Source organism: Hemibagrus wyckioides, linkage group LG25, assembly GCF_019097595.1.
Source record: "Hemibagrus wyckioides isolate EC202008001 linkage group LG25, SWU_Hwy_1.0, whole genome shotgun sequence".
Classification (NCBI taxonomy): Eukaryota; Metazoa; Chordata; class Actinopteri; order Siluriformes; family Bagridae; genus Hemibagrus; species Hemibagrus wyckioides.
The window spans coordinates 13,144,175-13,167,708 of NC_080734.1; the positions used below are offsets into that span (position 1 = coordinate 13,144,175).

A 23,534-nucleotide genomic window follows, 5' to 3' on the forward strand; every position below is an offset into this window, starting at 1 on the left:
CTCTTCCACTTCATTACATCTCATCTCATTTGAAAAGATATGTTTATAGTGAGGGGCAAAGGAACAGTTCTTACTACTTACATTAGAATTCATATGAAATGTTACATTTGAACAAAATTCATTACAATTAAAAAGTTTTTTCGTTAACAATCGATTTTGTCCTGAGATGCATGACATTTCTTTACACCAACAATAATCCATAAAAGCAGGCACTATGATGTATAAAAATAGAACTGGTCTTCATTTATATAGAACATAGCCATTAGTGGCCTGTAAACATTCATGATGAGGCATTGTCTTTTCATTGTGATGTTCAGTAGCAGAGGGGAGTGTGTGGACCGGGAAGGGTACGATGCACAAAATCACTGTTCTATATTTGCTGATTTTTCAAGAGGTTGCTCGTTACTCCCGCTGGCAGACTTGAAGAGACACTTCCTCTTTGCACTCCGTACCGTGAGCTCCTCCTGGTGCTTGAAGGTGAGAGGTACAAATCCGTCTGCATCGGCCACCAACACAATCCACAGTGGCCCTGCACAGATACACAGAAACGCCAGGTCATCAAATATTCCACCTAAATATTCTACATGAGCCACTATTTGGCAAGCATTTGTATAGAACACACAGATAAACCTAAACACACACACACACACACACACACACACACAGATTCAGTCATTTGTACAATAAACTAAAAAATCTACACTATAACTTAATAATGCACTAATTCTACATTTTAACCCAATAATTCTACTAATTGTACACTATAACCTAATAATGTACTAATTCTACACTACAACACAGTTATGAACTAATTCTACACTATAACCTAATAATGAATTATTTCTTCAATATAAGCTAATAATGTTCTAATTCTACACTATAACATTATGAACAAATTCTACACTACAACCATAATAATGTACTAATTGTACACTATAACCTAATAATGTACTAATTCTACACTATAACATAATACTAATTCTACACTGTAACCTAATAATGAATTAATTCTAGGCTATAACATTGTTATGAACTAATTCTCCACTATAACATAATATACTAATTCTACACTCTAACATGGTTATGAACTAGTTCTACACTATAACCTAATAATGCACTAATTCTACACTATAACACGGTTATAAACTAATTCTACACTATAACAGTTATGAACTAATTCTACACTACAACCGTAATAATGCACTAATTCTACACTCTAACCTAATAGTGTACTAATTTTACATTACAACACAGTTATGAACTAATTCTACACTATAACATAATAATGTATTAATTCTACACTATAACACGGTTATGAACTAATTCTACACAACAACCGTAATAATGTACTAATTCTACAGTATAACATAATAATAATAATTCTACACTGTAACCTAATAATGAATTAATTCTATGCTACAACACAGTTATAAACTAATTCTACACTATAACCTAATAATGAATTTAATTCTACACTATAACCTAATAATGAATTTAATTCTACACTGTGGCCTAATAATGCACTAATTCTACACTCTAATGTGGTTATGAACTAATTCTACACTACAAACGTAATAATGCACTAATTCTACACTATAACCTAATAGTGTACTAATTCTACACTACAGCACAGTTATGAACTAATTCTACAGTATAACCTAATGTACTAATTCTACACTATAACACGGTTATGAACTAATTCTTCACTATGACCTAATAATGTACTAGTTCTACACTATAACATGGTTATGAACTAATTCTACACTACAACCGTAATAATGCACTAATTCTACGCTACAACACAATGGTGTGCTAATTCTACACCACAGCACAGTTATGAACTAATTCTACACTATAACCTAATAATGAATTAATTCTACACTGTGACCTCATAATGCACTAATTCCACACTCTAACGTGGTTATGAACTAATTCTACAGTATAGCCTAATAATGCACTAATTCTACACTATAACACAGTTATGAACTAATTCTTCACTATGACCTAATAATGTACTAGTTCTACACTATAACATGGTTATGAACTAATTCTACACTACAACCGTAATAATGCACTAATTCTACGCTACAACACAATGGTGTGCTAATTCGACACCACAGCACAGTTATGAACTAATTCTACACTATAACCTAATAATGAATTAATTCTACACTGTGACCTCATAATGCACTAATTCCACACTCTAACGTGGTTATGAACTAATTCTACAGTATAGCCTAATAATGCACTAATTCTACACTATAACACAGTTATGAACTAATTCTTCACTATGACCTAATAATGTACTAGTTCTACACTATAACATGGTTATGAACTAATTCTACACTACAACCGTAATAATGCACTAATTCTACGCTACAACACAATGGTGTGCTAATTCGACACCACAGCACAGTTATGAACTAATTCTACACTATAACCTAATAATGAATTAATTCTACACTGTGACCTCATAATGCACTAATTCTACACTCTAACGTGGTTATGAACTAATTCTACAGTATAGCCTAATAATGCACTAATTCTACACTACAGCACAGTTATGAACTAATTCTTCACTATGACCTAATAATGTACTAGTTCTACACTATAACATGGTTATGAACTAATTCTACACTACAACCATAATAATGCACTAATTCTACACTATAACCTAAAAATGTACTAATTCTACACTGTAACCTAATAATGCACTAATTCATAACACAGTTATTTACTAATTTTACACCATAACCTAATAATGTACTAATTCTACACTGTAACCTAATAATGAATTCATTCTACACTATAACATTGCTATGAACTAATTCTCCACTTTAACCTAATAATGCACTAATTCATCACAGTTATTAATTAATTCTGCACTGTGACTTAATAATGTACTAATTCTACACTATGGACTACCTAATAGTGCATCAGTTCTACACTATGACCTAATAGTGTATACATTCTACACTATACCTTGAGGTCACAGCACAAATAGTAGATTGATCAGAAGGTCAGATGGACAGGATGGCCCACCAAGTGCACACTTCACAAGGGAGGCTATAACTGGACATAAACCTTAAATTGGATTAAAGTCCATAATCTCTTATCTATTTTCGTCACAGCCAATTAAGTACCTGAAACCTATTCACACTCTCACACTCCTGGTATCCTGGTCAGAGCCTACCCCACTAACACTGGGGGCATGGCAGGAGAGTTTACTGAGATCTCTTGAGATGCCAGTCCACCTCAGGGCACAGTTCAAACACACACTCGCATGCTCACACACACACACACACAAGAACTCTCACACAAATACACAAACTCGCACGCTCACACACACACACACTCGCACATACATATGCATCCTCACACACACACACAAACGCTCTCTCTCTCTCACACAAATACACAAACTCGCACGCTCACACACACACACACTCGCACATACATATGCATCCTCACACACACACACAAACGCTCTCTCTCTCTCACACACACACAAACGCTCTCTCTCTCTCACACACACACACACACACACACACACAAACGCTCTCTCTCTCTCACACACACACAGCTATGAGACAGCAATGCAACAGTATACAAGAGACACTAGAGTATAATATTCCCCAGTATGAATTGTGTATAGATGCACTTGTAAATGAAGTCTACATATATTTATTATTTTCAAACTCATGTAACCAGTCTAAGTAAATAACTGCCAATTATTTGATATTTCCTGGCTTCATTTTTATACAATGCATAGAAGGGTCCAGAAGGGATTCTAAAGAAATCTTTCTTGGAAAGACTTTGTATCTGAGATTACAAGAACATACCCTGCATCATCTCCATAACAGTCAGGTTGAAGAGCTCCTGCAGGACTCGGAGACAGAGTCTTCCTTCACACAACAGCACCAGCCTCCTTTCATCTGTGTACACGTTCTCCGACAGCTGCGTCTGAGGGCAGAGATATAGAAATGCTTCAGTGTTGATTTCTTACTATAGATTCGTATGCTGCATGTGCACAAGATGTGAGAAATGCCTAAGAGTAAAGAGACCATGTGTTATTCCTGATAAACTGCTGTGTATTATACTACATCAGTGACAGTGTTAAGCAAAATGAGTCAACTCGACTTAACTAGTACTCACTGTATTGTGAAATCTAACGATGAATTCTTGTAATTAGAGCTTGTTGTTTCTAATAAACCGACAGCTTCGAGCAGATTAAGTTCAAGTGACCATTTCAGAATAGTCTTCTCAAGGTCAACAAATCAATATGACTTGAGTTTAGACAATAAAGAACTGCAGGGCCGTGCTAATGGTGCGTAAATATAAAATTGCTCTTTGAATTAATAGCAATTAATGTGAAATCAATAACTGAGCAGAGCTGAGCAGTAACTCCTCTGATATGTGTTATTTGTTTTCTAGAACATTTTCAGGTAAGGTTGTCTGATATGACCAAATCACATCCTGATATCTGAAGACGTTATCACATAAACAAGCAGCTTAGACGAAGGCTACAATTATACATTTCAATTAAGGGAAAAACAAGAACAAGTTGAAAAATAGCTTTTTGTTACAGTAAGCAACAGTGTCGGTTGTCTGTGTTATGAAAGTAATATTTCAGAAGAGTAGGTTGTAATGAACCTTAGTGTGATATAAATGTATCTCGAATTTCAACCATAATAAAGAAAAATCTAAATAACTGCATTGTTGTCATACCTGACATGTAACATGGACATACTGTGGCTCACATGCAGGTGGGTAGCTGCTCATGAGCTTTTTCCCATTCTTGGTGAAGTCTTTGATTTCTGAGAGGCACTGCTGCATCTCGGCAAAGCGGCCTAATATCCTCTCCATGTTGTGCGCGAGTTGATCGGAGTTGTTCTCTTTACCATGACAGCTGTTCTTCGGCAGAGGAGAATCAGACAGCAGCTTTTCCGATACTGCATATCGAGGTGAAGTCGGTCGAGTGGCTTCATGGCTTGCTGCTGCTAGTATGGTCATGCGATTGACATGATCCATATCGTAGTTTTCCAAAGTGATGGAGGACGTGCTGGAAGTGGCTCTGTCTGAGAAGTCCACTGAGCTCACATCTGAAGTAGACACTTCCTCAATTAGCTTCTTCCTGATATTTGATGACAGGATTACTGATCCTCCTGGAAGAACAAGGTCCTTCACAGCAAAATCTTTTGCGTAGGCTTCTGAATGACGCCTAAGCTCATGAAGATCATTCGGAGACTCTGGCTTCTGGACAACTGGGGACGTCGTGTCCTCGTCAAACACTAGCTCCTGGGCTACGAGCCTGAGGACGTATTTGTCCGTGTTGGAAGACGAAAGGAAGGCTGGGTCGTTGCTCCTCTGTCGACCAAGCATGACTAGGATTTGCTTGCTGCTGAGAAAGCATAAGCCTTTAGGTTTTTCGTTCTTCTGTAGGTGGATCTGTTGAACGTTGGGCATGGAGGATGCCATGATGGAGTACACCAACACCACGTTGCAGGTATTGGATGCCACTGCAACTGTGTTTCCTTGTGGGTCAAAGGCCATGATGTCAGGAACTAGAATTCCAGGGATGCTTACTTTCCTGGTGGTCGTAACTTTTCGCTCGTACTTGACCAAAATCAAATGTGATGAGTCTTGACCTGATCCTGTCAAATGATCTCGCCGCCTCAAGTGGATCAAAGGGCTAGGGTCTGACTTTCTGTGTTTTGCCAGAATGTGCGTTAGGTCAGTGGGGCCAGAGGATGAAATGAAGGTCAAAGGTAGCGAACGCTCTGAGTCAAAAGACCTTCTCCTAGATTCTGAGCAAACATCTTCTTCCGACATGACAGCAGAAGACTGATGAGATGATGATGATGGCTTCGATTCATTTGGCACGTCAAAGGCAATACCTGCATTAAGCCCACAGATTTTATCTAGAGGCAGTTCTGTTGTAACAGCCACTTGAGCCTCATCTATAGACTCAATGGCACAGATATAACCACCAACATCAAAAACAGGGCAAAATGTACACGCAACCAGACTTTTCTGGATGTCGTTCCATATATAGGAGTGAAGAGCGCTACCAATGGCAACCACCAGCCTGGTTCCGTCTTTAGTCCAGCATGCACAGTGGATCACACCACTGCCACGGATGTCTGCCTTCACGCGCCGGTTATCCACACGCACAGAGAACAGCACAGAGGCATCCTGCTTAGTCAAAACCGCCAGGATGTCTTGTCTGGGGTGCCACACACAGCCCTGAGACAGCAATGGGAAAGGTTCACTCATTTCACATGTCTGCGTGCAGAGCAGCTTGTTCTGCTCGAGGGCACTTAGCTGAAGCTGCCACACCGTCACATGCTTCTTGTGCTGCACCGCCAGCAGAGCAGGAGAACCAGAACAACACAGAGGTCCCCAGATAAGTCCAAAGACATGTTCAAACTGTCCAATTACATTAGTGTCCCCGAATTTAGGCTCACCAGCGACATAGTAGAATGAGGTGAGGCAAACCTGCCTCCCATCTGTCCAGGCTATCCCATGGACAGGATGAATGGCTTGGTGCAAAGTATTGAGTCCAGTCCTCAGAAGTTTAGCTTTTCCTAATTCCATGTTTGTTGCCTCTGTCAGATGAACAGAATTGTAATCAAATAAGATCAACGAAAAGTTCTGATGTATCAAAACGTACACTTATTCAAGACAGTACTGATGGAGATCTCAGCAAGGTTGTGCATGGTGTACACTCACACTCACTTAAAGCCTCTTCCCCTAGGCTACTGAAATGTGAAATCCCTAATCCTGCTCAAGGATGACCTGATTAATCTGACATGACCCCGAAGATTACTAGTTTCAAGAAAGATTAACCTACTCTAAATTTACAATTTTGTGTTTCTTATTTTAGGCAACTTACGTTTAGCCGTGAAACTACAAAACATAAGTTTAATACACAAACACTAGTTACTAGTTCTAAACCCTGAACTACTTATTAGTACTATACATTGAACTAGTTATTAGTACTAAACACTGAACTAGTTATTAGTTCTAAACACTGAACTAGTTACTAGTTTTAAACACTGAACTAGTTATTAGTACTAAACACTGAACTAGTTATTAGTATTAAACACTGAACTAGTTATTAGTACTATACATTGAACTAGTTATTAGTACTAAACACTGAAATAGTTATTAGTTCTAAACCCTGAACTAGTTATCAGTACTAAACACTGAACTAGTTATTGGTTCTAAACCCTGAACTACTTATTAGTACTAACACTGAACTAGTTATTAGTTCTAAACCCTGAACTAGTTATTAGTTCTAAACCCTGAACTAGTTATCAGTACTAAACACTGAACTAGTTATTGGTTCTAAACCCTGAACTACTTATTAGTACTAAACACTGAACTAGTTATTAGTTCTAAACCCTGAACTAGTTATTAGTTCTAAACCCTGAACTAGTTATTAGTTCTAAACCCTGAACTAGTTATTAGTACTATACATTGAACCAGTTATTAGTACTAAACACTGAACTAGTTATTAGTACTAAACACTGAACTAGTTATTAGTTCTAAACCCTGAACTAGTTATTAGTTATAAAGACTGAACTAGTTATTAGTACTAAACACTGAACTAGTTATTAGTTCTAAAGACTGAACTAGTTATTAGTACTAAACACTGAACTAGTTATTAGTTCTAAACCCTGAACTAGTTATTAGTTCTAAAGACTGAACTAGTTATTAGTACTAAACACTGAACTAGTTATTAGTTCTAAACCCTGAACTAGTTATTAGTTCTAAAGACTGAACTAGTTATTAGTACTAAACACTGAACTAGTTATTAGTTCTAAAGACTGAACTAGTTATTAGTACTAAACACTGAACTAGTTATTAGTTCTAAACCCTGAACTAGTTATTAGTTCTAAACCCTGAACTAGTTATTAGTTCTAAACCCTGAACTAGTTATTAGTTCTAAAGACTGAACTAGTTATTAGTACTAAACACTGAACTAGTTATTAGTTCTAAACCCTGAACTAGTTATTAGTTCTAAAGACTGAACTAGTTATTAGTACTAAACACTGAACTAGTTATTAGTTCTAAACCCTGAACTAGTTATTAGTTCTAAACCCTGAACTAGTTATTAGTTCTAAACCCTGAATCCAGCCTGCCAGCTACTCTCCGTTACTCTGGTGCGTTGCTAACAAGCATGTGTGTAAACAACAACGCTGTTAGAAATTAGAAATAAAATATCTGATTTAAATTCCAATATTATAAAACATACAGGCTACAATACACTGGCTGTGTGTAATAAAAGTAAAACATACCATCATTATGCTGAAAGAAAAGACAACTTAAATACCAGCAGTATTATACTCGTGTAATGTTTCCACCCGGACATATTTAAGGGATTGGACAAACGGAAAGTCAGAGCAAAGCATTATGGGTATTGGTGTTTTTCCCACTTAAACGACTGTTTACATATTACTGTGTAAACAAGCTGCTAAATGTTCCGTATACATTTGATTATGATTGCTTATGATTACAGAAATTTCAGTTTAAAATATTCTACAATTACTGCTATTCTTCTTTTTATAATAATAATAATAACAACAACAACAACAACAACAATAATAATAATAACTGTTGTTGTTGTTGTGAGCTTCCTCATTTGTTTACTCATTTATTGGCTTTTTAAAGAAAATAAAGTTTAAATAAAACGAGTTCAGTAAAGTTCAGCCAGTTGATTTTTGTTTGTTTGTTTTTACTTAAACCTTTTATGCATACTATCCACACTTATAGACAGTAAAAAATATATGTTAAAATATAAGTTATAAATCAAACCCAGAGCACTTGAGACAATTACTATAACTCCTAGCATAAATTTAACTTTAACCTCCTGTAAAGACTTTTTGCCTTCAGCCTGGCACCATATCTCTAGTGTATACACCGTTCAGGCATAACATTAGGAACACTGACAATAAGACTGATGATCTCCTCATCATGGCACCTGTTAGTGGGTGGGATATATTAGGCAGCAAGTCAACATTTTATCCTCACAGTTGATGTGTTAGAAGCAGGAAAAATGGGCAAGTGTAAGGATTTGAGCGAGTTTGACAAGGGCCAGATTGTGATGGGCGACCAAGGCTCATTGATGCACGTGGGGAGTAAAGGCTGGCCCGTGTGATCTGATCCAACAGACGAGCTACTGTTACTCAAACTGCTGAAAAAGTTAATGTTGGTTCTCATAGAAAGGTGTCAGGATACACAGTACATGACGGGGAACAACACAATATTAGACAGGCGGTCATAATGTTATGCCTGATCGGTGTATACAAACTTTCAACACAAAATCCTAACCTAACTTACCCCCACCACACACACACACACACACCCACACACACACAAAACATAAAATCTAAAGAATATAGGTATATTGTTTAAATAACAGTGTTGGATCAATAGGTGAGGGACAGCAGGCTGTACAGTGGTTCTCTCTCATTATTATTATTATTATTATTATTATTATTATTATCTGGAGCAGACAGCAGGCTGGTTTCTCCCCGCGGTGCGGCCCCCAGTGGGCGGAGTGCAGCTCCACACCGCGTCCCTCATCATCATCATCACCACCACCAGCAGCAGCAGCAGCAGCAGCCAGCATACCTGCTCTCCTCTGCTGTTCATTTACACTCAAACCAACAGAGTATATCGACATGGGTGTAGAAGTTGAAACGATATCTCCAGGCGACGGTAAGTGACTCTATAATAACTATATAAAATATTTAATTGAACCCTTTCGGACGCCCTGCAGCGAGCAGACAGCCTTACCCCCTTACCCCTGGCTCTCACAGCAACAGCCGGGTTCAGCAAGACATTCCCATTCTTTTGCTTATGTAGCACTTCTATAGCTCACTTACAGTTAAATCTAAGCTGAATGAATGAATAAATGCATGAATGAATGATGACTATTATAACAGCCGGGTTGAAGTCATTTCATCCAGCCAGATTGGGTTACAAGGCAGGATATATTTTCTTTGCTCAGTCTAGCCAGAGAATTAACGAGGCACATTAACAATAAATAGAAAGCAGAGACTGCTGTTGTTCCTCTCCTGTTATCTGCTTCCGTTCTCCCATTGCTTACTGATTTGGCTTGATTGTAAGGATTATGATGGATCGTTAACTGAAGCAGAAATACGATGCTGTCGTAATGTCGGGTTATGGCTCCGGCTGGTCGGGTCTAGACAGCAGGGCTTTGCAGGGCTAATCCGCAACCCTGCAGTTACACAAGAGTCTGACTGTGTTTTATTCATTTATTTATTTATTTATTTATTTATCTAGTACAGAGTGGTGTGTGTGAAATATAAAGCATGATATGTTTGATGTAACGGGACGCTAGTGAATGTAACGCGTGAATGTAACGGATCCTCTTCACACAGCTACACACACTACAGCCTTTCCAAATCCACCACTTGTTGCTCTCAGTTTCATCACTATACTTTGACTCTGGTTAACACACACCAGTGATATACTGAACTGATACCTGACACTGTGGGACAGGTTCACAAGCCTGGTCCTGGAACAGTACCCTCTGTCCTGAACAGTTTTTCTCACAGTATTTTAGCTCATCTAACACACCCACTTTAACCCAGGAAGGGGATATTTTCCCTGCTGAAACTTGTGCTTGGTCTCACTGGCCACCAGCTGCCAGAACGCAGGCAGAGCCAGTTATATAATGTACCATACGGCAAACATAGTCTACCAGTTTAACAAAACATGGCAGCTGGTAGCCAGTTAGACTGAGCTGTTTCTGAAGTGGGGGCTAGGGGATGTGGTAGCTTAGTGGTTAAAGTGAGCAAAAGGTTTTGAGTTTGAATCCTAGATCCACAACCAATCTGCTACTGCTGGGCCCCTGAGCAAGGCCCTTAACCCTAATTTGCTCAGGTCTATAAAATGACATCAATTGTAATTCGCTCTGAATAAGGATGTCTGCCAAATGCCAGAAATGTAAATGTATGTGATGTTTGCTGACACCATGCAGATGTAGAACATAACAAAGCTTTTTACTTAAATCACATCAATATCATGACCTTGATTTTTCACATTGTCTGAAACATAGGTTTACAGAGTCAGTCGATTGTCGATCAGTGCCTGGTATCAGCTGTCAGAACTTGGGTCTGAAAATTGGATACAAAATAAAACCACAATTATTTGTTATTAACATAAGCAAAAGGAAAAAAAATACTATGACTCTGTTAAGATATAGTGGGCAGTGTTAGGCGAAGTGTTACTATAATTCAATACAGTTATTCTGACTGATCATCTTTACCTTTGATGAAATATTTTTGTCCTGATGGGACTGGCCTCTTATCAGGATGACAATCCACAGGGCACAAAGGAATGTTGTAATGAGTCTGAACATGGTGTAACATGGTGTATGCTGGCCTTAGTCAACAGATCTCAACTTTGTTGACCTATGATAGATCGTTGACCAGCATTTTTCAAAGCACCCTCCAACACTACCTTGAAAACACCAAATTAAGGGAATATCTCAATACCAAGATGCATTAAACCTGTTCTGGGGACTTGTGGTGGCTAAACACCTTACTAAGACTTCCATAAATTTGTCACCCCTCATTGTGTACAATGTATATAGAAAATACTCCTCATTTTATTACATGACAACCAAGTTCTAAAATTGATTGCATATTCTTTACATCAAAATTAACATTTTCTCAAGTATTTACAGCCACTTTGGCAGCATTTACAGTCTTATTGGGTATGATGTTACACCAGGAAATGGGAAGCTTCTCCCATTCAATTCTCTACAGAACCTGTGAAGCTCAGTCAGTTTTGATATGGAGCTGCCACTGCACCTCGGTGTGCTGCTTAGTTTCCTTGTTTGTCAGTCTCAATGGCCAGTCTCGTTTCTTATGGTCTGAGAGTACTTTAGATGACTTTTGGTAAAGTTGAGGCATGGCGTTGTATGCCTTTAACTGAGGAGTCATTTTTGTCTGGTCGGAGATGGTTGTATATTTCTCCAATCAGGACCTGGTGATCCATCAAAGTCACCTTCAGGATCTTGGTCACCTGCATGAACAAAGCCTCCTTCCTCTGCTTGCTCAATACTAGGAAGTATCCTTAAATTAGGAATGATTTAAGCCACTTTGTTCTTCCAGTCCACCAAAGCTGCAGAAAAGTCTGCTTTGAAAAAATTCAAAGCCTTGGAGGTCTACAAATAATTAATTCAGTTTATTTTTTGTTCTGATATGGACTGTTAGATGTGTGGCTTTAGTTAGCTTTATTCAAGTTGTACACATATTTCAAGGATGATTAATAGAATCGGAAAGCACCTGTGTTGAGTTCAGTGTTAATTTCGAGTGGGTCTTAATACTTATGTAAATGTAATATTTCAGCATTTTAGGTTTATGTACAAAAACTGTATATGACTGTATATGAGTATTTTTTTTTGCAGATGATGAAAAACATAAATGTAATCATTCTAAAGGAAAGCTGTGATGTTATAAAATGAGGATAAAGTAAAGGGGTACGAAAACTATCTTGCATGCACTGTTTGCATATGCATACACACTATAGAGCGGTTCGATCTACCAGTATCTACCAGATGATACCAGTAGAACGGTTCGAAAATATGATGGTAATCATATGATCCAATATTCAACAGTATGCTTTTTGAATATGTGACATTGTGTACTTAAAAGGTAATATTTTAAACACAGGTTTTAAACACACAGATGGCCATATTTAGTAGTGTTAATAGAGATTATATTTTTTGTTTCTTTCTTCTGACTTGAACTATATGTGGGATTACCACAGGCAACAATTTTGACACAGAAAAGAACGAAAAACTTGTGCTGTTGCTAAAGCAACATGGAATGGCAATACAACTGTCTCTGACTAAAAAATAAAAATCACAAATATGTTTAGAATAACTGTTTATTCACTGTCCCAACAACTTGGGTTATTGGTAATCACACACATTCACATACTACAACATTCCTAAAATGACGATGAAGGTAAGGCCATAAATGGACTCATTTCTTTAATCATATCACTGGGCCAAAAACATGAAAATTTCCATTAAGTCAAGGGATGATAACAGAAAAATAGCAAAGTGATATAAAAGAACTATGAAACATTAAGACCTACACGTCAGTAGTGTAGAATCTATGAAGTAGCGGGTAATATCTCATTTACTCTCAAGCTGGTTGCTTCAGCATGCTGTGGTCTGGACTGAACTGAAATCTTATCTCACGAATCCTCCCCCCTCCTCCCTGAAGCCTGCAGTCATGCAGCATGAATGCCTCTCTGTCCCACAGAGTAACCAGGTGGCAGTACATTTGATATTACCAGCCATATGCATGCATACTTAAGTGTACTTGTCCAGACTGTAATACGTATCATTACTGTACTGTGCTATGCTGATGAAATGGCCTTTGTCTCAGTTGACTGATCTACAGGAAGCACGAGACTGTAATTTTAATCATGTCATTCATTTCCTGCGCTATTTACTCACACTTTCATTCACTTTTTTTTTGTCTCTACAGGGAGAACCTTTCCAAAGAAGGGACAGACCTGTGTAGTGCATTATATAGGTAATTATTATTTCCCTCACTGCTTTCGGAATTTCCATGTTTCTCTGAGTCCTAACTCCTAGACACCCAGGTTACACAGACAGGAAACAGGATGTTGATAACAACTTTTTGGCTCAGTTTGCTTAACGTCTTTCCCCCCTTGTGTATCTAAATGCATTTGTTTGATAACTCTGCAATAAACTGCAGTTACTTTGTTATCGCACACTACCAAGCTTTTCCTCAGTCCCTATTGTTTTTTTTTTCTTTCCCCAAAGCAAACAATCTGGCCAGTAATTAATTTGTACTGAAAGATGAATCTTTTCATGAACCATGGGAAAGTATAAAATGGCAGGCACGTTTAACGCACAATATCAGCTTATTGCTTCCTGAATACAATTTAATGCAAAGCAGATGCTGTGATTTTTTTGTTCAGAAGCTTAGAATGCTTTAAGAGCGGTTTTTATTGTGTATTGTTGTTGATGGACTTGTGTAAGTGTGCTCAGCACAGTGGCTCTCTGAGATCTGAATTCACAACCCCACAGTCACGACAGAACCTTAAGCACTGAGTAATCCGATGATCACAAACATTAACACTTAATTTGAACACGCCTGCAACTATTTCCATTAGAATAATAATAATGAACGATAAATAATGATGTGAACCTCATTATGGATTATATAGTGACCAAGAAAAGTGTTAAATGAATTAACTATTTTCATTTCTGGACAGTATTAATGCCCCTGATGGAGCTTCACCCAGGAGGCTTTTCTCAGAGATCCACACACATTCACAAACACCTTTACACATAGGGGCGTTTTTTATCTTAGCCAGTTTACCTACATGACAGTTTTTGTGAAAAACCAAAAACTCCTGGAGGAACCCCAAGCAGACTTGGGGAGCACTCTGCACAGACCATGTTTAGGGAAACTTTAATTTCATAAAAGTATAACCCACTCATTAAAAAATACAATGTGATTCAGAAATAAATTCATCATTTTACCCAGTGTCCAGTTCACATTTCTTATAAACCAAACAAAAAAACAAACTTTCCCACTTCCCACCCATCAGTTAGGCGTCCCAATCATCAGGCAGCTACCATGTTTTTGGGATGGATGTATAACACTCTGACTTTAACACACTCAAAGGGAAAGCGCTATCCATTCCCATTTCCACATGCATGAGCTCATAGTCACCCTGGGCTAGTGTCACTGTGATTGAGAGAGGAGAGAGTATGCCATCCCTTCCACTCAGAGTTTGTTCTCTGGCTGTAAATGCTTCACAGTTGCGCCACTTGGGAGGCTTACTCATATTGTTTTTGATGGAAACTGTACAGTCTCAGAAATTGGCAACAAATGATGGGCAAGGAACTCTGGCAACAAGCACCGGCTACTTGATACTGTTTGTCTGGTGGACGGAAAAACCCTTCACATTGACATCTACTGAATGAATTATGAGCTCTAAAGGTTTTCCAGAACAGAAATACATTTCTCTTTTGCGCATACACTGATCAGCCATAACATTATGACCACCTGGCTAATATTGTGTTGGTCCCCCTTTTGCTGCCAAAACAGCCCTGAGCCATCGAGGCATGGACTCCACTCGGTCCCTGAAGGTGTGCTGTGGTATCTGGCACAAAGATTTTAGCAGCAGATTGTTTAAGTTGCAAGGTGGGGCCTCCATGGATCAAACTTGTTTGTTCAGCACATCCCACAGATGCTCGATTGGATTGAGATCTGAGAAATTTGGAGGCCAAGTCAACACCTTAAACTCATTGTTGTGCTCATCAAACCATTCCTGAACCATTTTTGCTTTGCAGCAAGGCACATTATCCTGCTGAAAGAGGCCACACCCGTTAGGAAATACCGTTTCCATGAAAGGGTGTACATGGTCTGTAACATTGCTTAGGTAGGTGGTATGTGTCAAAGTAACATACACATGGATGGCAGGACCCAAGGTCTTTCCCAGCAGAACATTGCCCAAAGCATGACACTGCCTCAACCGGCCTGTCTTCTTCCCATAGTGCATCCTGGTGCCATGTGTTTCCCAGGTAAACGGCGCACGCGCACCCGGCCATCAACGTGATGTAAAAGAAAACGTGATTCATCAGACCAGGCCACCTTCTTCCGTTGCTCTGTGGTCCAGTTCTGATGCTCATGTGCCCATCGTTGGTGCTTTCTGTGGTGCACAGGGGTCAGCATGGGCGTCTTGACTGGTCTGCGGCTATGCAGCTCCATACGCAACAAACTGTGATGCACTGAATATTCTAAAACCTCTCTGTCAGAACCGGCATTAACTTGTTCAGCAGTTTGAGCAACTGTAGCTCATCTGATGGATAAGACCACACAGTCCAGCCTTCACTCCCCAGTTGCATCAATGAGCCTTGGCCGCCCATGACCCTGTCGCTGATTCACCACTGTCCCTTCCTTGGGCCACTTTTAATAGATACTGACCACTGCAGACCGGGAACACCCCACAAGAGCTGCAGTTTTGGAGATGCTCTGATCCAGTGGTCTAGCCATCACAATTTGGCCTTGTCAAACTCGCTCAAATCCTTACACTTGTCCATTTTTCCTGCTCCTAACACATCAACTTTGAGGACAAAATGTTGACTTGCTGCCTAATATATCCCACCCACTAACAGGTGCCATGATGAGGAGATCATCACTGTTATTTACTTCACCTGTCAGTGCTCATAATGTTATGGCTGTTCAGTGTACATAAATCACAAGTAAAGATAGAAGTTTATTATTAAAATCTGTTTACTCCGACAGAAGAAAAAATGATTCACTTTATCTACTCCTATTGCACTGAAAGACATCAACACATTGACTGTCTCAGAGGAACTGCTAAATAAATAAATAAGACCATTAATCTACACTATATTGCCAAAAGTATTCGCTCACCCATCCAAATAATCAGAATCAGGTGTTCCAATCACTTCCATGGCCACAGGTGTATAAAATCAAGCACCTAGGCATGCAGACTGTTTTTACAGCGTGGAACTGTGATAGGATGCCACCTGTGCAACAAATCCAGTCGTGAAATTTCCTTGCTCCTAAATATTCCACAGTCAACTGTCAGCTGTATTATAAGAACGTGGAAGTGTTTGGGAACGACAGCAACTCAGCCACGAAGTGGTAAACCACGTAAACTGGTCAGCGGATGCTGAGGCGCATAGTGCGAAGAGGTCGCCAACTTTCTGCAGAGTCAATCGCTACAGACCTCCAAACTTCATGTGGCCTTCAGATTAGCTCAAGAACAGTGCGCAGAGAGCTTCATGGAATGGGTTTCCATGGCCGAGCAGCTGCATCCAAGCCATACATCACCAAGTGCAATGCAAAGCGTCGGATGCAGTGGTGTAAAGCACGCCGCCACTGGACTCTAGAGCAGTGGAGACGCGTTCTCTGGAGTGACGAATCGCGCTTCTCCATCTGGCAATCTGATGGACGAGTCTGGGTTTGGCGGTTGCCAGGAGAACGGTACTTGTCTGACTGCATTGTGCCAAGTGTAAAGTTTGGTGGAGGGGGGATTATGGTGTGGGGTTGTTTTTCAGGAGCTGGGCTTGGCCCCTTAGTTCCAGTGAAAGGAACTCTGAATGCTTCAGCATACCAAGACATTTTGGACAATTCCATGCTCCCAACAGTTTGGAGCTGGCCCCTTCTTCTTCCAACATGACTGTGCACCACATAAAGACATGGATGACAGAGTCTGGTGTGGATGAACTTGACTGGCCTGCACAGAGTCCTGACCTCAACCCGATAGAACACCTTTGGGATGAATTAGAGCGGAGACTGAGAGCCAGGCCTTCTCGTCCAACATCAGTGTGTGACCTCACAAATGCGCTTCTGGAAGAATGGTCAAAAATTCCCATAAACACACTCCTAAACCTTGTGGACAGTCTTCCCAGAAGAGTTGAAGCTGTTATAGCTGCAAAGGGTGGACCGATGTCATATTGAACCCTATGGATTAGTAATGGGATGTCACTTAAGTTGATATGTGAGTCAAGGCAGGTGAGCAAATACTTTTGGCAACATAGTGTATGTCTATATCTCTCAGTACTGGTATTTCATCATACAGCCTGCTGCCATTTTCACAGTTAAACAGGCTGTATTGTTCGGGGCAATAGATTTATATTTCCCTAAAGCATATTATAGGCACAAAAACACAATTGTAGTCAAAGCCCAAATGTGCGTTATTGTTTGTTTTAGCCAGAATTCAGCTGCAGAAATTGCTTTCCGGTTATCACATGAATTATTTGCAACAGAGCAACTTCTCTTTTCCTTTTGCCTGCATTTTGCAACCAGCATCAGTCAAAAAGTGAAACTGCCTGCATTTCTATACATCACTGTGGCATGCCTCCTTGATGCAGTCATGTAGTTCTATATTAGAGACTGCAGCTTTGGCTTGTTGATGTCTGCAGTGCAGCTGTGACCCTATTGTGAGAGCTAAGACTGAAAGGGGTGAGAGCTGAAACCAGACTGAAATCTCCGTTTCTGATGCTCCTGCACCATGCTGTCATCAGCTACTGGCCCAATTTCCAGACATGAACTGTTATTAAAGAAAACCTGTCCTTTATTTATTTATTTATTTATTTTTAATATTTAGCATATTCTGAAATTGTATGTGATTAGATTTGCTGCAATCTGCTGCTTTCTTGTGTCCAGCCAATTGAAAAGTCTCTATCTAATACTGAGCTAACAAATTTCACATTATATAGTGCTGTGTTTTAAACCTCCTAATGTTAAAGTATCAAAACCTGTTAAAGTCTTAAACCTGACACAGAATGTATAAATGATAATATCACAGTCTAATTCAAATAATCTGCTGTCCACTTAATGGCTCTCTGGCGTCATAGACAGCTGAGTGCATTAATTCCGTGCAAATGGAGAGCATTAGTACAGAATTCTCAGGGAGTGTCCCGTTTATGTTTCCTGAACTCCAAGATAGCACATTTCTGCTTACAGATCTAGTGAGTTTGTGACTCTGATGTGTTAGAAAACAACGATGTTACACTACACAATTCTAAATCTTGGGAGATAACGTCAAAATTCATGAAGAATCACGTGAAGAAGTATCAATTTGCTTTTTAGCATTGAACTTTTCTCCCCAGATATTCCCGAGCCAAGTAAAACAGGATGTTTTTTTTATCTTTAGCCACTTCCTAAATTAGTCCTTGGCCTCGACAGCCCCAGTGCACGCCTCCATTTCCCTAACCCGGTCAGGCAGAACAAATCAATTAGCCCACTCTCGCTGTGCTTTATTTTGGGAGCTCAGGAAATCATCAGTGCTCTTGTGGCTCTGTCAGCTCTATTAATATTATTACTAAGAATGCACAGGCCCCATGCAGGCTTTTTTTTTGCATGATGTCTCTGTATCTGGTTATGTTGTATTATAAGGAAACTTTGTTAGTGCTGTAGGAACCAAACACATAATCAGTATATTTAAAGACAAAGCTGATTTTGGGTATAATTTAATTGTAATTATTTTTTTTAATAATTAAAAAAGTTATTTTGGGTATAATTTGATTGTATTTATTTATTTATTTATTTATTTATTATAATATTAATATATTTATAATAATTTAATTGATTGCAACTGATTTCTTCCATTGTACATTTTCATGTCTTTATTCTCTGTACAGTCCTAATTTAATTGATATTTTGCATTTTATTTCTAAAACGTACATACAGCCTTTGCTCTTGACTGGATTTTTGGGCAAATTTGGTCTGTTTTAGTGTTATGTTTAGTCTTACAGCTTTGCCTATGCTGTGATCTGGTTACATGGTTTGGGAAGACCGGCTGCTGGCTCTGCTGGACAGATACTGTAAACAGGAATAAAAATAGCGCCACAGTGCACACGGACCTCCCACCTACCACTGACATCTCTCAAAGCTCAAGTGGCTCTGTAGGTTTAGCGTAAAGAGAGGCCACGCATTTTTTACAGTGAGGAAAGACCAGCTTTAAAGTGTGCATTCTGATTGTAGGAGTGTGGAGTAGCTTCGGGTCACAAAGCAGTTTTTCTTGCGAGTCTCATGAGTGATGAAGATTTCAGTAACTAAACCTGTAAGTGGTTCTCAAGCAGCTTCTGAGGATCAGCTGTATCTTGCTGTACTCTTGCTGCTCAAGAGTAGGACACTCTAGCGTAATTTCTTTTAATGAGATGAACAGATGGTAAACACCTATATAATCAGGCGCTGACTTATTCAGTCGCTCAGACTGTATGAAGCTATCTTGGCAAAGTGGTCTTCCTAGAAGCACTAGATCTTTCTAAGTATAGAGTGAAAGAGTAGACGCAGTACTGTACAAGGCGCTTCACTAAGTTTCTGCAGAACAGCAAAGTGAACCAGCGCAGCATAGATTTTGGGGTCGCTGCAGTTTAGTTATATTACAGGAGCTCTTTACTGGGTTATCCAGTGCGTGCTTCAAATTGCCACCATTATCCGCTCTCTCCGAAAAGGACAGACTAGCCATTTGTCCTAATATTATGCCTGTCTAGCATTCATCATCCACCACTATACTCCGTGGGTTTGGGGGCTTTTTCTTGTATGCAGTCTCCTTAAATAACCAAACTGGTTTTATTATAACGTCTGGTGAGATTGCAAATTTCTTTCATGCAACCTTTTCGAAAGCCTTTTCGAACCACTGCAATCCTAAAGTGGAGTTTATATGTTCTCCCTGTGATTTGGGGGTTTCAGTCCTGAGCTCGGGTGATTGTGATGGCTTCCTCTGGGTTCTCTGGTTTCCTTCTACTCACCGAAACCAAGCAGAACCCCAAGATGTGAACCGTGTACAGTATTTTGCCTGTGCTTTCCAGCCTCTCTGTTCTGTTCCTTGTAATATAAATGCTGGTACAAGGTGGCCTACATAAAACCAATAAAAATAATCTCCTGAATTAGGCCATGGTTTCACATTCCACATTCTTTTTCTTTTTTTTTTTCATTCGGATCATGAGCGATTCAAGGCCTCTGGAGATTTAGATAAGCGGACAGTGTTTAGTTTCTTGGAGCCAGTCGGGTGTTATTGGCTCATTCTTTGTATTTTAGTCATTTTGATAAATGCACTGAGTCAGTTTATTTCATGCACTTTACTTAGGGGGTAAAAGCAACTGAGAAAAGCAATATTCCACGGTGGAATGTGTTTCTTATTTCACCCCTAAAAAAAATAAATGGATGTTGGCCGTATGAGCAAACCAGCATTGTTTCCAAGCAAGACACTTAAGAGAACAAAAGACACTTAGACAGCTTCCTCAGTACAAAACAAAAGATTTTGTTTAACAGCTCTTTTTATATACTGCACTTCTGTGACCTGTTTTTGTCTTAAGGTTACAGAGAAACAGCTTAGGGCACATGTATGTTAAGCAAACAATGATGAATAACCGCGGTTTCACGTAATATTAAAGGAAATGTTTGCTATCACAATAGGAACGCTAAAAGTTCAGCTTTATTTTTTGTGAAATCCCCCAACTTTGTTTATACGATTAAGATTAAGTGTTTTCTTTTGTGTTCTTACAAATAACCTGTCATATTTTATGTAAATAATATACAGAATGCTATTTATGTTGTATTTAAAGCAACGATCTATTCACATTGTACATCTTTCAAATCAAAGATGCCGTCCATATGTGGACTTTAAGGATGACAGCAACCTCCTAACTAATACACACACAAACATTCTACATATGCTGTTATCTACATCCCACAACTGACTGTACATGACTGTAGAAAGGACATTGTTCATAATCACATCCTCTGGTGTTTATAATAATTTATAATCACACTCTCCGCTGTCACCCAAATGAGGAAGGGTTCCCTTGTGAGTCTGGTTCCTCTCAAGGTTTCTTCCTCTTACCGTCTAAGGGAGTTTTTTCTTGCCACAGTTACCTCAGGGTTGCTTACTATGTTTCTTATGTTCTGTAAAGCTGCTTTGAGACAATGTCCATTGTTAAAAGTGCCATACAAATAAAATTGAATTGAATATTTGGTGATGTATGATATTTATCGCTAAGTATTCTGTTGCATATCTGCAGGAATGTTGCAGAACGGTAAAAAGTTCGACTCCTCACGAGACAGAAACAAGCCCTTCAAATTCAAAATCGGACGGCAGGAAGTCATCAAAGGCTGGGAGGAAGGTGTTGCACAGGTAATGCAAAATATCTGTGTGTGTGTGTGTGTGTGTGTGTATCTCATTACCTTGCTATTCATATAAATGAAGTGATCGTATCAAACAGACAGTGTTCAACGTTCTGTATTAACCTCTGACTTCTTTCTCAGATGAGCCTAGGCCAGCGGGCGAAGATCACCTGCACTCCAGATATGGCATACGGAGCCACAGGGCACCCTGGGGTCATCCCTCCTAACGCCACACTCATATTTGATGTGGAGCTGCTAAAGCTGGAGTGAATCCTCCTCTTCAGAAGGAAGAAACTCTAACCCTCTGCCCCATCATGGAAATGCTTCCTTAGGGTCTCAAACTACACACTCGGAATATCCTCGTCTTCGTCGCCTGCGATGTGCTGCATATTTGACCTAGCTCATTTTAAACATGTGAAACACTACAACCCTAGTTCGCTTATAAGCAATGTCCTATTCATTTTTCTTTTGAACATTACATAGAATTAATAAATCAGTATAACATTACTTTCAGATTTGGATTGGAACCACTGCCTTACTGTGTTTGAAGCAGAAGCATGGTGTAATAGAAGTGACAGCTCTGCTCTTCTGTATATTAAGGGGCATTAACCACCACTATCTGCATTGCCACTTTTGATATAACTATGTCCAGCTAAATACATATGAAACAATAATCATGTTGCTGTACTTAGTGATATTTTATATATGTATCCCTTATAAAATTTGCTGCAAGTATAAAAGGAGTTCACAAACCCTTGCCTATGCCTGGAACCAACTGAACACTGTACTATGGAGTGCTTTGCTTCTTTGAATATTTTATCAACTGACTCTTAATAAATATAATAATATTTGGAACTCTTTGAAGCAAGTCTTTTTTTCTTAAGAGTGTACAATGTCTTGTTACATTTTGTGTAGTGGGCACTAATGTTTTACTATTCAGAATATATCCAAATTCCTGAGTACTTGTACTTTTACTTGTAAATTTCCCATTGAGATGAATAAAGTAGATCTATCTATCTATCTATCTATCTATCTATCTATCTATCTATCTATCTATCTATCTATCTATCTATCTATCTATCTATCTATCTATCTATCTATCTATCTATCTAATCTGTCTGTCTATCTATTGTTTTTCAGGGGTTGGGCTTGGCCCCTTAGTTTCAGTGAAAGGAACTCTTAATGCTTCAGCATATCAAGACAGTTTGGACAATTTCTAAGGATGAATTAGAGCAGAGACTGTGAGCTGGACTTTCTTGTCCAACATCGGTGCCTGACCTCACAAATGAGCTTCAAGAGGAATGGTCAAAAATTCCCATAAACACACTCCTAAACCTTGTGGAAAGCCTTCCTAGAAAAGGTGAAGCTGTTATAGCTGTTAAGGGTGGGACAACTCCATATTACATTCATGTGCATGTAAACGCAGACGTCCCAGTTTTGGCCTGGCTCTCAGTCTCCGCTCTAATTCATCCCAAAGGTGTTCTATCGGGTTGAGGTCAGGACTCTGTGCAGGCCAGTCAAGTTCCTCCACACCAAACTCACTCATCCATGGACCTTGCATTGTTCACTAGTGTGCAGTCATGTTGGAACAGGAAGGGGTCATCCCCAAACTGTCCCCACAAAGTTGGGAACATGAAATTATCCAAAATGTTTTGTTATGCTGAAGCATTAAGAGTTCCTTTCACTGGAACTAAGGGGCCAGAGGGGACCTCTGAAAATTCAATGATTTGGAGGGGTGTCCCAAAACTTTTGGCAATATAGTGTACTATGTATCGCCACCTTGTGGCGCTGTGTGAACCTACGGAACTGATAAAAGCGGAACGTAAATTTAGCAGC

General features: G+C 39.2%; 2 protein-coding genes across 3 annotated transcripts; one reads left to right on the forward strand and one right to left on the reverse strand.

Annotated features, from left to right (window-relative positions):
• Positions 1-65: 65 nt before the first annotated feature.
• On the reverse strand, positions 66-8,384 carry wdcp (WD repeat and coiled coil containing). Of its 2 annotated transcripts, none has more exons than XM_058379767.1 (4): positions 8,304-8,384; positions 4,729-6,608; positions 3,843-3,963; positions 66-529 (listed from the first exon to the last, which is right to left on the reverse strand). In XM_058379767.1, exons 2-4 carry the CDS (start codon positions 6,595-6,597, stop codon positions 363-365), a joined length of 2,157 nt encoding a protein of 718 aa, XP_058235750.1. In that variant the 5' UTR covers positions 6,598-6,608; positions 8,304-8,384; the 3' UTR covers positions 66-362. The 2 variants fall into 2 exon arrangements, with proteins under 2 accessions (XP_058235750.1, XP_058235749.1); XM_058379766.1 differs by lacking the exon at positions 8,304-8,384 and adding an exon at positions 6,733-7,203.
• A 1,187-nt stretch (positions 8,385-9,571) lies between these two features.
• fkbp1b (FKBP prolyl isomerase 1B) lies at positions 9,572-22,553 on the forward strand. The gene is made up of 4 exons (XM_058379779.1): positions 9,572-9,726; positions 13,542-13,589; positions 21,596-21,708; positions 21,840-22,553. Exons 1-4 carry the CDS (start codon positions 9,690-9,692, stop codon positions 21,966-21,968), a joined length of 327 nt encoding a protein of 108 aa, XP_058235762.1. The 5' UTR covers positions 9,572-9,689; the 3' UTR covers positions 21,969-22,553.
• Positions 22,554-23,534: the final 981 nt, after the last annotated feature.

Coding starts and splice junctions, on each gene's coding strand:
- wdcp (XM_058379767.1), bottom strand. CDS start 6,597: ATGGAATTAGGAAAAGCTAAACTTCTGAGGACTGGACTCAATACTTTG. Junction 3,964..4,728: donor ATGTCCATGTTACATGTCAG/GTATGACAACAA, acceptor CTCTGCCCTCAG/ACGCAGCTGTCGGAGAACGT. Junction 530..3,842: donor TGTTATGGAGATGATGCAGG/GTATGTTCTTGT, acceptor GTATCTGTGCAG/GGCCACTGTGGATTGTGTTG.
- fkbp1b (XM_058379779.1), top strand. CDS start 9,690: ATGGGTGTAGAAGTTGAAACGATATCTCCAGGCGACG. Junction 9,727..13,541: donor AACGATATCTCCAGGCGACG/GTAAGTGACTCT, acceptor TTGTCTCTACAG/GGAGAACCTTTCCAAAGAAG. Junction 13,590..21,595: donor CTGTGTAGTGCATTATATAG/GTAATTATTATT, acceptor GCATATCTGCAG/GAATGTTGCAGAACGGTAAA.